At 40.2% G+C, this 18804-nt stretch overlaps 1 protein-coding gene across 1 annotated transcript; it reads right to left on the reverse strand.

The window, feature by feature from the left end:
* Positions 1–4151: 4151 nt before the first annotated feature.
* LOC101848464 (ragulator complex protein LAMTOR5) lies at positions 4152–18427 on the reverse strand. Its single transcript, XM_005106612.3, has 4 exons — positions 18237–18427; positions 12776–12837; positions 5926–6046; positions 4152–4696 (listed from the first exon to the last, which is right to left on the reverse strand). The coding sequence occupies exons 1-4, from the start codon at positions 18269–18271 to the stop codon at positions 4639–4641; spliced, it is 276 nt and encodes a 91-aa protein (XP_005106669.1). The 5' UTR covers positions 18272–18427; the 3' UTR covers positions 4152–4638.
* Positions 18428–18804: the final 377 nt, after the last annotated feature.

Genomic DNA, 18804 nt, shown 5'->3' on the forward strand with positions numbered 1-18804 from the left:
ACCAGAGGTCAAGAACACCCAGTCTGGGATTCGTACCAGCATGATACATGTACTGAGTTAAGCGAGCCCTCACTATGGTTCTGTTACCTGTCCTTTCCACCCCATGATAAAAGTGAAAAACAAAATGCCATAAGGCCCAGAAGTCGTCCTCAAAATAAGTATGTGTTTTGTAAAGTAGGCCAATAATATTGGACTTCATATACTTCATTCTCTAAATGGACTTCTAGCTGACTGAGGGAAGCTGGTGTCTCCTCAAGAGGGTTGGGGAAAAGCAAGAGGAATATCCAACCTGCTGATAACTGGCACCATAAGCAAGCCCACCCTTTCATGGATCCTGGAGAGGAGGAAGGAGTAGCTAGGGCATTGTACCGCCTGTTATGATACAGGGGGGACATTAACATGTAATTATGCACAGTAGAATTGTAAATGGGCTGATTCATCAATGTCATGCCCATAACTGCGCCTGAACTGCAACAGGGAACTGCTGCTTTTTCTTTCCTAATCCTTATTATCAATATTTTTCCTCTACTTCTTTAGTATGTTTGTCACACTCTTGTGACCCTCTTTTTCCTGGGTGCCTTGATAGTCGAAGCAGACTTTGTGCTGTTCAAGCTAGAGAGGTGAGCAGAGTAAGCCTGATTCCCTGTACTGTAAAGACTTCTCTGTTGACATCCACTCCTTGGCGCTCATGCTCATGTGACCGTATGCAGTTGCCAGCCCCATAAAAACTCTACTAAAACTAAAACTAAACAACATAGAAAGGAAGTGAGACGGTGAAGAGGGAGATAAGACGGAAAGAGAGTGCAAAAGGGGAAGGAAAAAAAAATTTTTTAATTCTCAAGATGAGAAGTAGGGAGACAAATGTGAATAGTTTTTTAAAAAGGAGGTAGAAAGCAGCTAGGAATAGTGAAACTGGAAATGAAACGGTTTAATTTGACAAACACATGGACATAGCAACAGCGTTCTAGGAAATGGAAAAAGCAAGCAAGAAATAATAAAGGGAGACAAAAGAAATTGTGCCATCAGTGAGACTTCCAGCCATCTGCAAGTACTGAACAATACATTTTTAAAAATATATATATACAGTCCGTGCCGGCTATAAGCACGCCGGCCTTAAGCACGTTTCGGACTCAAGCACGCTAAATGGCTCTTACCGAATTTTTGCTATATAAATTACACGCCTATAAGCACGGTAACTTCGGCTTCAAGCACGCTTAATTTACAAGGCAGTCAATATTTTCATGATGACCCATCGAAGTTCGAACGCAGTTTACACCGCAACAGTGGAGTGTGTCAAGAGAAACACAAAGAACGCAAGTGATAGACACACACACTCGCACGGGCGGAGAGGAAGGCAGAGAGATGCACACAGCTGTTCGCGCGGACATAGGATCTAGCCTAGGCCTAGGGCAAAGCTACACACGATCAACAACAAAAAAAAAGAGTCGGGGAGATGAGAAAGGGAGGCTGGCTGCGATTTCACCTTTGACCCTCGCTACCCATTAATCCTGATTGTGTATCACGCGCGAGGTGGGAGGAAGGCGGTGGTATGAGTGGCACAGCAGGCAGTGTGCTAAGGTAGGCCTAGTGTGCTGTATCGTGACTGGCCGTCTAAATTAAGTTTTCATTTCCCATTTGACCACAAAATAAAAACAAACAAGCGAACGAAAACTACCATGGCGGGTGTCTAAATAACAGTGCACACTTTTGCGGGACCGCTATAGGCCTACTTACCAACAAAGGGAAATAGCACGCGGAATTTTCTACATGAAAATCTCTGGATTATGTCTATTTCGCACTAAAGCACGCTTCGGCTTTAAGCACGCTTAAGCTTTCCCCCGATGACCGTGCTTAAAGCCGGCATGGACTGTATATCATTGTATGTGTGTGTGTGTGTGCCTAAAGAGTGGTAGGCCTACCAAAAGGATTTTAACCATTTTGAGTTAGGGGTTGTATGGACATTCAATGCTGAACACAGTGGTATTTGAATTTTTTATATATCTCAAGTGGTTTTTGAAATATTACACATTTTGCGAGGTAGGGTATAGTATAAGGATCTAATTTTGAGAAAATTAGCTTTGAAGTTTAGAACACAAACAAACTTTTTAAAAAACGATGTTTCAATTGTTTCTGGTGTTTATTCATGGAAAATTCATTTCCAATTCGGCATTCAGTGGACATCAATATTATGATTAGAATTCAATGGTAAAACACTGCGGGGAAGAGAAAACATGCTTCAAGAATAGATTTTAACACCTTCTAAAAGCAGTTTTCATTATGATATTATCTTTTTTAAAACATACCCTACCCTCAAAATAATTCAAAATAAAATACTTAAAAGTCAAATCAATTAAAACTCTTTTAACACATAGTTAAAAAATGGTGGAACTATCATTTTTTTTAATGGAAACACATTTTGGTCAAAACAGTGATTTTTTGTCATTATCAGCCTGTAGCTCAAAATGATCTGTGGCGACTTATCTTTCTCTAGGCACACACACATATGTATGAATACAAAAGGGAATGGGAATTAAACTAGAAAGAAATAGGGAAGAAGAGTAGAAAAAAACGCAGTAAAGCTGTGAGCAATTCAAAACTCAGACTGATGATTTGTGTTTGCACAATCAATTGTATTGGGTAGGTGGTTTATTGAACAATTTAAAAACGAGCATTTCATGCATGTGTAAAAAATATTGCAAAACTTTATCATTAAATGAAACGACGTGCTGTAACTGTAAGCAGCAGAACATTTATTTACCTCGGGCAAAAACAATGTAGAGCCTGACTCAACAGAAGTACACAGATGAGCAGGATACTCTTGCTTACTGAGCTAATGTCATGATTGTAGTAGTATTCTGCATATTTACAGTAGTCTCCGCCTAAACGCACGGTGCTCGGGAGGGCTCCTTAGCGTGTGTTTATACGGAGCGTGCGTTTACATGAACCTTTGCAAGGGGAGGAAGGGACGCAGTCATCTCAATTCCTTATTACTCTAGTGATCTCCCCTGGAGGATGGGGGGTAATTTTGGCCGATAATATGACGACACATGACTGTTTTGTGAAGGTTTCCCCGACTGGGGTTAAGAATACAACGGCGTTGAATGGGGTGGGGGGGGGGGGGGGGTCTCGAGAGACAACTCAATGTAATGAATATGCACTATAAACGTCGGGAACAGAAAGCCTAAGAGGAAACTGTTGGTCGTAGTCATAGAGACGACGGACCAGCCACATGGCTTTCCAAACGACCGCCCCCGACCGTAAATTCATGAGGAATCATCCTCGAGAAACATTTTCTCTTGTGATTCGTTGAACAAGCACGTTATAAGTTCTTCGAGCGCAGCTTATTATTATGAGGCTTATTTGGCTAATCTTTAATCCTACAGAGGCCTGTCTAGTGTTTTACGGCATTTACGCATGTCGCGCATCAGGCCTAGATCTAACTAAAAATTACACGCAGTCACTCAAACTCAAACACCAGTCAGAAACCTTCTATCAAAGATACATTTCCAGTGACCAATCAAAAAACATTTCAGTCCCTCCCCACACACACACACATTTAACCGACCAGCCCTAATCGAGACCTGTGCGACAGTGGAAAGTATGGTGTGTAGGTAAACGCTGCCCATCACTCTCTTTGTACGGCGTGAGGGGCACTCTCACCAAATATCCGGTTTTCTAGTAAATTCTAGGCTTGTCTTATGCAGGCTGTGCAGGTTATACTGGAAATTTCCCCTTGCTAAACTTAACTTGTCGGCGTGTTTCGCGGATCGGAGCGTGCGTTTAGAGGGAGTGACCGTGCGTTTGTACGTCTAAATTATATAGTAAAAAAACCCGTCAGATGACGAAAGTGTGCGTTTGAGCGGAGCGTGCTTTTGTATGGCGTGCGTTTAGGCGGAGACTACTGTACAATTTTACACTATTATATTCTCTACTCATAAAACACAAGCTGATTAATCAAGTACCATTGGCCAGCAGCACTGCTGCTTTTTCACAGCTCAGCTGAACTTTAACTCAGGCCATTGAAAAGCAAGTCCTTGCAATCCCAGGCAAGGTTAGTGGCTGCTACTTCAATTCAGACAATTTCTAACGTTTGAATAGCTCTAAAAAGTTGCATCCAACATTTCAATAGCCTAACAAAAGCAACTAAAATATCAATTGACAATACTTGTATTGTAATCCAAACACCATAATCATAGGCTTGTCATTCATGGCGAATATAAACTTTAAAGTACATTAAAGCAGGGCTTGAGGTCATTATCATGATGTAATTTTGATAACTTCTTTTTTTTTATCTGAACCACTTCCCAGTATTTACAACCAATCGCCCTGAATAAAATAGCTGGACTCATCAAGCACCGACAAGAAAAACATGCACTCATACCTCACACACAAATCAAATAATTGAATATTTCAAATGTAGGCTTAAACTTTTTTTTCCTTTCTGACATGAACAAAACATAAACTTATTAATACTAAATTCATCTTGAAAGATCAGTACAGCGGGTTATGAAAAACTGAATCTGTAACTGCAACACAAAAAATTCCCGAAAACCTCTTCACCACAAGCATCTTTGTTCTTCATATATGACAAACCCTCAGATATATTCGATCAAAAACAGTACACTGGATGGAAAGGAATCATGAGGTCTTGAACATTGCAGTTGTGAGGTTATCTGTTTTCTTGACAAGCACTGACCTGGATGAGAATACAAACAAGAAAACATTTTAAGAGTGAAACAAATCATCTTTTCCTTATTTTCCAAAACATGTACATCATGTATAATTATAATTACAGTGGAGTCCATTAATAACGAGTCCTGAAATAACAAGAAGTCTGTTATAAAGACGCTATTCTAAAATCCTGCTTTTTTCTCTTCTTTATCTTTGTAAATAAAATACAGCTATAGCGCAATCAGACAAACACGCGAGTCGGTTATAGCGGAATATTGCTGCTGCTGCGCACAGTGCATAGGCCAATTATGCAAAATGTAAAACCTCGCCAGTTGAGAAACTTGTTGGTGATCTAGCGAAACAAAGAATGGGAGAGCCCAGGTGTGTCAACAATGAAGGCCGGAGCGAATGAGTAGGGAGGATGTGGCATGTGCAGACAAGCAGAACGGATCACGTGACAGTAGGCCAGCCTACACCTAGTCTAGATTATCAAGGCCTACCATGCCTCTCACTTCTCCAATGCAGGGACAGAGAGGTCACAGCAATGTGATGGATGGAGCGAATAAGTGACGTGTGAAAACAAACGGAATGCACCGCAGGGTGTGGGGGACAACACAGCGGGCGATTTAGCCTAAAGCCCTTTCTTTCTGATCGCGTACGTTGAGCTGTCAACATCGCTAACGCTAGAGAAAGAAACCTGATTTGATTTTTGATCAAGTATGACCATGAGGTCATGTTGAAACCAAATCATTATCAGGGGAGATAACAAAAAGAAATAAGCAGAAAACCAAACTCATAGATAAGGCCTACTTTATTATTTCCCTTGAATTTATTACTGGATCCCTTATAGCGCGAATCCTGCTATACTATAAGGGACATTTTGTACCAGTCCAAAAAAAGATGGCTAAAGTGAAATCATTGAAACATACAACGTATTATGTATGCTATGACTATTTTACTACAGATTGTCTCTGCTGTGTTATCAACTTCAAGTTGCTTTAACTCTTTCACTCCTGCGAGCCATGTTTCACAGCTTGTTTTACCCCCAATGTTGGATCGCGAGATTCACAGCTCACCACTTTCTGCTTCAAAACCATACCTACTTTTGTAACAATCGAAACTGAAATCCCAGGCTGAAAAATGATAGTCTTTAGACGCTAGTGATCACAGTTGTCCCACCCTCTCATGGAACTCACCTCTCATTTTGAGAAGTTGCAAGCAATATGCTGAGATCCACTAATTATATCAACTCACCCTGCTTCAGACTCCAAACAAATTACAGGACTCGATGAGGGATTCCCTGGTGAAAGCCGTGAGGCCTGGTTGGTCAGTGCACTCAGTGACCCACTTGCATGTCGCGGTACATTGCCTTTGCCTGCATGAAAATGTTCATAAGTCAAACATGATGTAATTTAACCAGTAAATATGTACACTAAAGACAGTACAGGGGAAACCATATATAACAGGCCCGGTAATAACAGGGATTTTTTAAATCCCCGTTTTTTCCTACTCTTTGTCTCTATTAAAAGTTTAATCGGCAATAACAGGGCCTCATCAGAGCCCAACCGGTTATAGCAGGAACAAAGGCTCGTTAACAATGTGTAAAAAGTAAGACAGAGAGAGAGAGGGAGAGAGAGAGAGAGAGAGAGAGAGAGAGAGAGAGAGAGAGAGAGAGAGAGAGAGAGAGAGAGAGAGAGTGAAGGAGTAAGCACACGCAAGCCATGCCACTGCAAGCACACACAGCTTGTGAAGCAAGAGAAGGCTGCGGTGTGCTGCAGACCTCGACCTAGCCCGAAACCTAGCAACACGCACGCGTAATGTGTCACCAACAATGTCAAGCGCATGAGAAACTGCCTTTCAATTGACAAAAAATATGAAATAGTCCAGACTGTTGACTCCACTGGCAGAGATTTGTCGTTACTTCGACATTCCACGAGGGTCGATTCACACCACTATCAAGGATAGAGCGAAGACAGTGGCAGCATACTCCAATGGAAAGTTTGCTCTGTATCGAAAGAAGATGAGACTAACCGATGCAGATGCTGTGGACCAAACTCTTCTGATGTGGTTTAAGGAGGCAAGGAGAAAGTTAGTGCCAAAACCCCTGTTCGTGGGTACTTGTGGCAAGGGAAACCACCAATGAATAAGTACAGCTAGATTAGTCCACAAATGCTTACTTTCCTTGCATTTCTGAAGGAACAGGGATCGGATATAACAGGACATTTTCTCTACTCCCACCATCCCTGTTATATCAGGTTTCCACTGTATTACTTTTGCCTACCCACAAAACAGAGATGCAGTTTTTTTCCTTTTCTTCTGTTATTTTTGTTATTTTCATTGTGAAATATGGTCAGACAAACAGTTATTATTCTCAGTATTTGTTTCCTGTTTAACCCCATATTAGTTGTGTTTCTTAACTGTCTTTCAGTTTGCAAAACGCAACTTCATTATTTTCAGTTATTTTTTTACAAAATCCCAATGGCAGCCCTAACAAAGACATACCACCTCTTGTCTTTTCATAAGAACACTATTACAACGTCCATTTTTATTCCCAGAACACAAAAGGTATACATTCAATTCACTTATTACTAAGTAGAAAGTAAAAACATAATTCTTCACAAGGTACATCATCACTGCCTGTGAATAAAGAGAGACACGCTCCAGTGATGTTACATATTGTCCAGTCATTTGACAACAGTCACAGTGATGATAATACAGTCAAACGACAACTCACATAATATTTGAGTAATACTGAAAGGAAAGAAAAGAAACAATTACGAAAGGAACAGAAAAGAAAAGGGACCCATAAAACCAGTACATAATTATTTATAACATTTGATTGTAGATAAGGAAAGTGTCCACTCGGACTTTAGTGGAAGAAAGATAAGGGTAGACCCTAAAAAAATTGCAACAAAAATGAAACGTATATGGTTCGACAGATAAAATTTAGTGTAATAACATATTAAAAATCGGCATTCGAAATCGTGGAGGAAATTGTTTTAAAAAGTGTTAAAAGTTGTCAAAAAAGCAAAATTTACATTACGACCAAATTGGTTTACCATACTTGCTTTGACGCGAAAATGTTTACGTAATTTGTACGGATTTTCCCGAAAATGATGTAATCGTCATCGGTATGGGCGCTTTTTATGTGAAACGTATGGGAAGCCAATATATTAAGAATACGTTTTCTCACATCCTCAGCCTTTCTGTGGATATTTATTGTTTACCGTGTAATTTCCCTCTACAGAATTTCCTCTTGTGCAATTGACATAACAAGGTGTGAATATTATTCTGGCCGTTGTACAACATAGAAAGAACAATATAGATGGGCCTGAAAGGTACCGAGTGCGCATTTTGTGTCACCGATCTTAAATAAGTGCAAAATCTTTTTTGCAAAACATAGAAAGACTAGTCATAGTTCAGGAAGCTTAACAGGCTGAAAGGCAAACTTCGGTTAAGTCTCGAAGAGTTCCTATTTAGCACCCGCTGATTGTTTAAGGTCTGAAAAGAAAACTTTGCAGTCAAGCAAAGTCATAGAGACCTATATAATGTCATTTGCGTGTAAACCGAGACCCGAAGTCAGGACACAACAAAGAAAGTACGAACGAATGAACAACGACTATTCTTGGTTGTCTTTATTCGGTTGCGACTTCAAAATTTTCAAGCAGCTTCCATGTTCTGTTACATTAGAAGTTGCATCTAAAAAAAAATAAGGACATCATTGAGACCTCAAGATGTTTTAAACATATATGCCGTTCATTATGTTGTATCCTGTCTGAAGGCAAATTAATTTCAGCAGATCAATATTCGGAATATGATGATCATTTTGGAAGACTATCTGCATGAGGTGAAGGGCACCGTACATTATATTATTAATATCATTATGGACCACAGTAGCTGGGAAAGAAAAACTGATGGGTGCAAGGGAAAGCATAACATAGTGAATAGCGGAGGTTGATGGGGAGTAGGTGTTGTTACATTTCAGTAATCGGCTTCTTCAATTACACAAATGTGAGAATTTTATGAAACACGAAAGGGCTTTAAGGATGCCAGGTTGTCTAGCAAATTGTCTAGGCAGCTCGTCAATTGATCAAAAACCATCACTTGAAAAGAAGTCTATCCATCAGTAAATCTAATTGGATATATTTATGTAGAATAAAACGTGGTAACTTGGTGGCCTCTTTGTGCTGTTCCTTGAAACTGTCAATATGTACTACAATCCACGTATGAAAATAGTTGCCAGCCGACCGAGATCTATGATTGCTCCCTTTCTAGAAGAAACTTGTGCATTTTTATATCGCCACTTCTCCTCAAGGCCTCTTGTGAACTCATTGAACGCACTGGGACTCTGCTCCACATACCGAGAGGCTCAAAGATTTAACTTGAATGCTACTGTTGGGTCACTCACTGGAAATATTCACGACTATAGCACACATCTGTACTCAGTTTGAGGCATTCAACTTTGACCGCAATATAAGGAGTCCAGATGGAGAAAGGACATTCATTCATGGCATGGGGATTCCAGCAGCGCTCACACATACTCAACTGAAGAAAACGTTCATACCCCGGTCATCAGTGTAAAACTCCATCACAGTCCAGGTGGTTCTATATAGGGGAGCCTCTGGGAGCGCGAAGACTGGGATACAACAGAGTATCATTCTTTCATTAAGAGAGTTTCTTGAAATCTATCAGTGCTCTTTCCGATACCATTTTTCACTTCTCAATTCAAATGGACAAGAAATCTATGTCACACGTACTTCTCCAAAACTGTGAGATATTTAGGTAAATTAGACTGCAGTTCAATGAATTGCACCTGCAAGAAAAATGACCTAGATTGCTATCCTGCCTGCAAATTTCTTCTTCTTCTTCTTCTCCTTCTTCTTCTTCTTCTGCTTCTTCTTCTTCTTCCTTCTACCCCCCCCCCCCCCCCACCCCCAATCGCTTTCTGTTATGTCAATCATATCTCTTTGTAAATAGCTAGGCCTAGTTTTCGTAGTTACTAGTATCGATTACTCAATGGACATTACTACTCGAACTTTTTTGTCTCAACATTAAAAATCTGAGGATTTAGGGCTCAAAATCCTCCATTTCGGATTTAAAAAATAAGTTTAAAGCAACAGACTCACATGCATTGGTGTAAGATTTGTGTGTTTTGAGATATGGCGTGCGATTCTAAAAAGTTTTGGTATCGATATTTGACTATTTCGATACTATACCATAAAACGGCATTTTAAACAAATTTCCTCCCTTCCGATTCATGCCGATTTTCAGTATGTTATAGAGGAAGATTTTCTGGTTCTAATGACACCAAAATCATTTCTGTTGCAATTTTTTTACCCCCATAGTGTAATGCACAGCTAAAGTTATTCGCCTACTTTGACTTCATTTGCTTAAGACTGACAATTTTTACTCTTTCATGTGGTTTTAGTTTTAGTAGAGGTTTTACGGCACTCGCAACTGCATAAGGTCATATGAGCGCCAGAAGATGAGAGGTGTTACAAGAAAGCAACAAACAAAAAAGAAGGGGAGACAAGGACAATAGATGTTTGATAGGAAAGAAGAAGCAAACCACACCAGAGCACCCGCCAACCACTCACTCTTTCATGTGTGATATACTAGTTTTAAAAAAGACTTTTTTACCTTGGGGGAGGGGGGGGGGGGTGACCTTTTGTTTCTTTTTCTTTAAGACTTGAAATAGCAAATTCAGCAGAGGCAACGTTTCACCTTAGCAAATAAACAGCCCAAATTCTTCTTTCCTATTCTTTGACTTTATGCAAACTTGCACATTAAGTCTCAGTAAGTAAGATTCTCTCCAGAATCGCGCAAACAACAACTGCGCTGTCAAAACTGAAGCCTATTTGGAGGGACAGAAACATCATGTACAACTAAAAAATCAGACTAATGCGCTCACTGGTCATCTCAATATTTTTATACGCCTGCGAGTCGTGGACACTGACAGCAGAATTAGAGAAAAACATTCAGACCACAGAAATGAGATGTTACCGCATCCCTGCGAGATGAATAAAGATTGTCATTGTCGACATCTCATACAAAGACCACGTTTCAAATGCTGAAGTACGAAAGAGAACCACCAGCGTAGTGGGGCTGCATGAAGATCTACTGATCACAGTGAAGAGACGAAAATTAAAATGGTATGGGAATGTCACAAGATCCACAAGACTTGCCAAAACAATCCTGCAAGGAACCGTAGAAGGAAAGAGAAAGAGAGGAAGGAAGAGAAGGAGATGGGAGGACAACATTACAGAGTGGACAGGAGAGACGATGGGTGACAATCTGAGAAAAGCAGAGGACAAAAATAGATGGCGAGAGCTGGTTTTCAGATGCAGTGGAGCCCCCACGGTTGCCCCAACCATGGGATAGAAGAAGAAGAAGTAAGATGTATTTTTTTTCCTTCTCTTTCTTTTGTATAATTTGAAAATTTGTCTGCACTTATTATTATATTAAACATGTGCTCCGTTTTATGCCCTGGTGGTAGGCTATAGCAAACGAAATGCCAAGCTGGGTCAGTTTGATTTTTGCCCAATTTTGATTATCCCGTTTTGCAGTGTATTGCACTCAAGGTAAGTAGACCTATACAAAATTAAACATGATACACTCAAAATTAGCTTAGTATTTTGTTCTCTTTTTTTTTGCAATAAAATAAAAACCACTGCACTGCTGTTTATATCTGTGACATTAACATTAACAGTTTTGCCCAACTGCCCTTTCCCTTATCAAAGAAAGTTACTGTCCACCAAGTGCTGGCAATGAAATCAGCATGCAGACAAGCTGTCACCTAATGGGAACAGCAGGTCATGGCTCCTTTTGAGAAGGCTTTCTCCGTTCCACAATAATAATCATTCTTCTACAATAACACCAACGCATATATTCATGCACACTTATATGCGTGTACACAGACACATTATATACACACTTTAATGAAGTTGTTCCCTTTTGCAAATGAGGTCATTTCCCCCTCTTCCCGTCAAAAAGTATGTAGCAGACATCGGCTTATAAATTTTGTCTCATCAAATCCGATGGAATGGTTTTCAAAAGGGGGAAAATAGAATACAAAATTCAAGGGCTGAAAAAGATTTTTTTTTTTAAACATAAAAAAATGATGTAGCCTATTAACAAAGGTAAAGACAATTACTGATAGTTTCAACTTCCTGCAGTATTTTTCGTTTCAGATTTAGCCATACACTTCTATCACTGATCTGCCAACTCCAAAGTAATGAGTCCATATAGTCTTCTGACAGATTGGTTTATACATGATTTACTCCTCTAAAAATTATGCCATGTGTGGGAAAATTTTGCTCATCAAAAGCAGTAACAGAGACAGTGTACTCAAGCTTATATACCCAAACTTACTTTCCTTGGTCCAACAGTCAATTTAGCTTGCACTCTTTAACTAATCTAACCTAAGCAGAAACAGTGCATGAGGTTATGTCTTATCTAAGAATTGAACAATTGACTTAAAACAAATTTTTCATTACCTGTGGCCTACAAGCAAAAATAAGTAACCAGGTTACACTGATGAGGCTCACTTGTTGTCAAAATATAACTTAAAAAGGCGCGTAATGAAGAAAATATGAAACATCAAATACTACTCTATTTAGTCTAAAACACCTTGTCGTCACACCTTGTCAAAAATGACTGAAACTACTAGTTATTGTATGGCGTTATCTGTGTTGTTTTGCAGAGGTAAAAAAAAAGTGAGAATTGAGTCATCACATCTAAAATTGCCTTTTTTTTTTTTAAAGGACCCTGTCAGGTTTTGTTGCTTGATGCAGTGAGCTACAATAGTTTGCAAAACTAACGTGTTTGCTTTTTTTTTTTACTTACAGCTTTCCGAAACTATGATAGAGTAAATAAACCTTCCACGATAGACAAGACCAAATAAACGTAATGAAATCCCATATTGACAAAGTTCATTGAATGTCAACATGCTTTGTTCAAGTGTACTGGTAAAAAATAAGCTTTATCTCATGACAAACGATGACCTCTGACTCTGATGCTATCATAATAGGCCTTTTCAAGAGGTACATTTAACATCAAAGTATATTCAACCACAAAAATGAACACATGTATTTTCAAGACCAACCTCCAAGAAGCAGTCCATTTTTGTCCACACACATAACTCCAGATATGCCTGGAATCCGGAAGCTGATGAGAATATGTGATAGAAAAACAAAACAATTTGTTAATTCACTACTTCATAAACAACAACAAAGTTCTCAGCTTACAGAAAAAAAGAGAACCAAAGTAAACTGATTACTGAAACTTTAAAGTTTTTCTTTTAAGGCGAGAGTATTCCATGACTGTCTACTCTATTCACATTAATGTAATTTCAAAGAAAGGCTCTTGGCCTATTGGTCAAAGAACTAAAGAAAGAAGGAAAGACAGCAGAGACAAGACAAAAAGATTAGAGTTAAATCTCTAATGTGCATTGCCTGTAAGCCTAATCTACCTCATGTAAAGTTACTATTGACGAATCAATAATAGTGAGTTCATCATTTTCGGAGGCCAAAACTGGAGATTGCCAAGTTCAGATTATTAAGCAGTTTAGACAACTTTGACTAGACTATAAGACACTCCAAGCTTCAGAGTCAATGGTAATGAAAAGTAATACAGTCGAACCTGCCTTAACGGAAACCTGTGTAAAACGGAAACCTGTCTTAACGGAATCTCCCCGCTCCCACCTTGATATATTCCTCTTTAACTACCTGCATAAAACGGAAACCTGTCCAACGCGGAAACGGAAAGAAAAATCTGCTCCCTTCCGAGGGTTTCACCTGTGTAAGACGGAAAATGCTTTGCCCACTCAACCCTGATTTGAAACAAAACTCGCAAGTTTGGTTCCGACGGCTCTAAACTTAACGCTATGGCCATGCCGCTTGGCGAGGAAGGGGAGTAGGGGTGCAATTTTGGGGTAGATGTTACCCCATCATGTGAGCCCTGAGCGATGCAGATGGTCAGGGTAGTGTGGGTGTGAAATCTCATGACTGCCCGTGAGAGTGCTCGAGTTGCGAGCCACTACGGAAACTTTCTTGGGTAGCCAGAAGCCAGAGGTGTGAAATTAGATTGACCAATGCCAGCCGAGAAAAGAGTTCCTCGAATCGTTGATTACATGATGGCAGTGAGGGGTGGCATTGGTGGGTGGGGCTAAGGGTGGAAGCAAAGGAGATGTTCAAACGTTCCTATTTTAATAGGTCAAACAGTGGTCCTATGAAATGCAAGCACTTGTGGTAATCGGATAAGTAAGACTGACGCATGTCATTATCAGCGAGGGTAGCAGCTGAGAGGTGTGAAGTTTTGACCATTGCTTGCCGATCAGACAAGCGATCCTTGATCCCACCGGCTGGGCCTTTGAAACCCCCCCCCCCCTCCTAAATTCCCCTGTCTAAGACGGAATTTTTTTCTGGCTCCCTTGCGATTCCGTCTTACACAGGTTCGACTGTAGTATATTAGTAGCACTGAGAAGAAAAGAAATTCTTCTGCCCTTTTAGCTTTTTATGCAGGGTAAAGATTTGAGTAAAAGTGCATTTTAAGTGCGTAAATTATTAACCCAACGTACAACAATCACCTTAAATTTGCGTTTGAAGCACTTTACTACCCAAACAACAATAATACATTTTATACGTGGGGTTTTTCTTTTGTTAGTGTTTTACGGCACTCGCAACTGCATAAGGTCATATGAGCGCGCAGGACACATTTAACTTTTTCAGTTGGTAGGAAATTTTTAATTTTGCCAGGGTGGCGGCCGAAGCCTACTCTAATCGATTTTAGATCATCAAGGGATCGTTAACGTGCACAACTTGCACACGAGCCCTCCGAGATTTTTCACCCTTGTCCGAGAAGGCTAGGTGTAGATCTTTCCTACCAGAAGATCAGGGGTGTGGCTGAAAGACAGCAGTAAGAAGGAGCCAAGGAGTAGCAGTAGAAAGGCTAAAGAAAGAGTCAGGAGTCCAGAGGAGGGGGAAAAGGAGGTGAGGGGGTGGGGGCAGAAAGAGATGACGAAAGCAGATGACAGAAAATTAGCTTAGAGAGCAGGAAAGGAGGAGAAAGGAGCCAATTTTAGAGAAGAAAATTTGTCCGTCGGTACCCGGATTCAAACCCTGGACCTATTGAATGAGAGGCGAACACCTTAACCTCTAGGCCGCAAGAGCCCCCTTTACTTGCGTTTGTAGTACTTAATTAATAAATAGACCACATCAATCACGTTAAAAGGCCTACTCACATTATAGATCTAATGGTGTAGCCTAATTGTCAGCTATAGTTCTTAGCCTGACTGGAAACATGTCCTCATTACGAAACCTGTTACTGTTGCGAAAAACAAATTCATGGAGATAGGATGGGAAGAGATCGCCGGTTGTGCCAAACTGTCAGCGCAATTTTCGTTTAGAGCACATCTATTCAAATTCAATTAACGTGTTTGTTGAACATTGGGTCTAACAATATGCTACAAAAGCAAGTAATAACATGTTTTTGTTGTAGATCTAGATCTACACCGAGTCTAATAATTTACGCACCTAAATTGCACTTTTTGTTTGTTTTAGAAATAGTAGAGTTAAATTAGGGTGCTGGCAACTGCATAGGTCATATGACCGCCATTTAAAATTCACTTTTAGACTTTTACCGAGATTGGATTTCAGTAACCTCTCATTATTACTAGATCTACTATCGGGACTAGTCGAGTGGTGATGTCCCAGCCCAGGGAGCAGCCATTGGGGCAAAATCTGTCAGGGAATCTCCAGATTGGGCGCTTTTTTGCTTGCTTTGGCCCCAAAAGTAGGCTAGGGGGGTTTCCATAGAGCACGGTCGTGCACTGCCGCCCAAAAATTTTAGCGCACAACAACACCCACAAAGAGACAACAAAAGAACCTTTACCATCCACCATCCAATCACTTTTTCTTACAAGTTCCTCGCCAGAGCCTTTTCGTTCATTACAACATCTACAACAACTCTACAACATCTACTATACCATATCAAGTTCTTGTGCTTCACCAAAGTAAACAAAATAGTATGTTCAGTGGTGTAATCTATCTTGGAAAATGCTCTATGGAACGACCCAAACAACGATGACGTTTTGACCGAGTTTCTTAGTTCATAAATTATAAGGCGGCACAATTTCAATGTGCCCCAGCCGAACAAAGCCCATAGAAGCAGTCTAAAAATAACGCAATCTCAGACCAGTTCACGATAGTTTACACAATTCAATGCCCGTATTATGATAGCTTTGGAGCAATCCACCGGAGTGCTCCCAGCGATGTGCGATTGATCCATTGTCTTGCCATTTATATCTCTAGCCCCACCTCTGTAACCCTGAACTTGAGCGAGGTCAACATGACGTAATTAGGTCATTGTGTTAGAAGTTGGAATGGTGTAGTGGTGAAAGTTTTATCACTCGAGTGTGTATTCCAATGCAGGATGAATGAAGTTGATTGCAAATAAATTCAGCTCACCAAACAAAGTAACAAGAACAGAGTGAATGAATTAAGTCTTCACCAACCCAAAAATGTCAAAATAATACAATGAATAAAAAGTGTAGTGGCTTACAGTCAGCGTTAACAAATTATACTCATTGTAGACCTAGATAACGCCTACTGTTTCTCCTGTCTGCTTTTTGGAACTGAGGACCCCAAGTAGTCTCAGGCTTTACCGATCTTGTCCAGGGGAAACAACGCATTAAAGTCAAAAGTCATCAAGAGCGCACGTAAAAAATGCCGTTCATACTTTTGGACAAGTAGACATAGCAGCGCAGCTAGTCGTTGGTCATCGCATTTTTTAGAAAGAACAGGCACGTATTGTGTAAGGTTGTCTAGTGCATTTTGTCCTGTGAAACTCACGAACTCGCCCTTCGCGGTCATGAAAAGGGTTATTTGTCGGGGAACAGAGGTACTTTTCGCTAACGCTATGCAGGCCCTTTGACATTTTTTGCCCACTCTACAAAATGCATCTCTATCTGCGTTTGTCACCGGAATATGCCATGGCCGTCTGAAACATGGTGGAATTTACAGTCTCGACTAATTAGCAAAGTCTTCATTTGGAAAGGAGAGATCCAGCTCTATCTTGAAGAAATTCAGTCTGAGCACTGGGACGATAATTCCATTCACGATGATATCCTGAATGTATTAAAGAGCGAAACATTTCTCTTCTTTTTGCACTTTTTCAACAAAGTGTACACGCGCGTTGACGCTGTTTATGGGATCCTCTAACACAAAAGTACAACGCCCATAACAGCCTAAAAAGCTCTAGACACGTTTAAAGTAGCCTTTGATGAAATTAGAAACAGTATACGTGTTCCATCAACAAGACAGACCACAGAGAAACACCCTTCCAAGAGACGCAAACACTACACCACAAATGAAATTGCTGCAAAGCAGGCCTGTGACATAACAGTTACAACTCAAATTGTGACAGTTTCTTGAAGCAAAATAAAATCAACGCACTCTCAATCTGCGATTCCTCCAAATTCCAGGACTATCAAAAGTCGTTTCCAACAGTTCTCTAGGATCATTTACAGAAATATTACTGTTTGCTTAAAATCAAATTACAAACAAAATTATACATTGCAATGAAATATTTAAATCTCCTCAGTGTCGTATAATCCAGGGCCTTTATTCATTATATCTGAAGGACTACAAATTCGAGACAACATTTAGAGAAGTATGCAAAATGCCAGAAATCGCCCTGACGTTTATGTCGATCCACAAGGACATCATTGACAGCATGTCCAACTTCGTCAACAGAATAAAAATGGACACTTTTGCTAGCAAAAGAACGAAAAGAAAACTTCTTCTTCAAATAGATTTTCTCAAAACAGGTAGGATGAAGAAAACATCTCATTTATATGCCCTTGACTCTCTTCAACCTGCTTTCACCTAATTGTGCACGCCCACTTTTTAGACCCATGAGCCGCCCCTGCCCCTGACCTAACAAAAATATAGAGGGGGCTTGCAGATAGGTTTGTATATATCTCTCGCTAGCTGAGCATCAAACATAGAGCCTATAATAGATCTAGATCAAGGCTCAAATAATCGGGGTGGGAACTGCCGAAAGATTCCCTCTCTAACTAATTTGCCAAAATGGCCGCCCCATGAGCCGGGACAGCACAACTGTCGACTAGTGCCCAACTATCAAGTTCAGGGCGATTGTTAAGATTCCCGCGTTTAATTCCGATGTGCGTTTTTCAGTTAGGGTTAGGGTTATGGTTAGGATTAGATATCTAGGGTAAGGGTTAGGGACCAAAGTGAAACATGCCTGAAAAACGCATCGGAATTAAACGAGGGAATCTTAACAATCGTCAAGTTCAGTAATGCTGAACTGATAGTTGTGAAGACAGTGATAGAGACACACAGGCATGTTTATGATTATTACTGCTACATAATTACTGTCACTGTCAGAGTGTCTCCATACTAACAGCGTCAGTCAGTAGACACTACACAGTCAGAGTCAGAGTGTCAGTGACAGACCTACTGGCTACTGGCAGTACTGGCTACCGTCGTCGTTTCTAATTCTTTTAGAAATCTATATTGTCCCCTATAAAAAAAAGCAACTCTTACGCTTCTTCCATTTGTTTCTCCAGGGACTTTTCCATTGTAGCAGAGATAAATCCTCGATTATAAGAAATGCGGCGGGTTCAAGTTCTACTTGGTTAGCACAGTGATTGCTTTCATTCCGAGCAGAGCAACAACGACGGATCTCAGTTGTTGACGGACGTGCCGTTTCTTTTCAGATTCGTTTTTTCATATCCCGTCACAAGACCATTGTCTGCCAGGAAGCCTACCTTTAGCCTACAGAACAAATTTTAATTATGGACGAAAAAAAAAAGTTTTCGAGAGAATAAAAGCTTTTTGTTGGATAATATGTTCATTTTCCCTCTTTAAACCCATCACCTCAAAAGCATTTGAAAATGATTTTTAAAAACCCAAATCAACTTGTATAGATGAAAAATGTGTATTCTGTGCGCCAAAAACAAAAAAGAAAAGTGTGTTGATCATCATAGTCATAGCAAAGTCTTCTTTCACGCACGTTCCATTCTCAGTTGTTTTCCATTTGTAGCCGCCCCTTTCTTTCAATAACATATTTAGGCATGCCGTATGCCGTACGATTAGCCCTGAGACTGAAAGA

The sequence above is a fragment of the Aplysia californica genome, unplaced genomic scaffold (genome assembly GCF_000002075.1).
Source record: "Aplysia californica isolate F4 #8 unplaced genomic scaffold, AplCal3.0 scaffold00546, whole genome shotgun sequence".
Lineage (NCBI taxonomy): Eukaryota > Metazoa > Mollusca > Gastropoda > Aplysiida > Aplysiidae > Aplysia > Aplysia californica.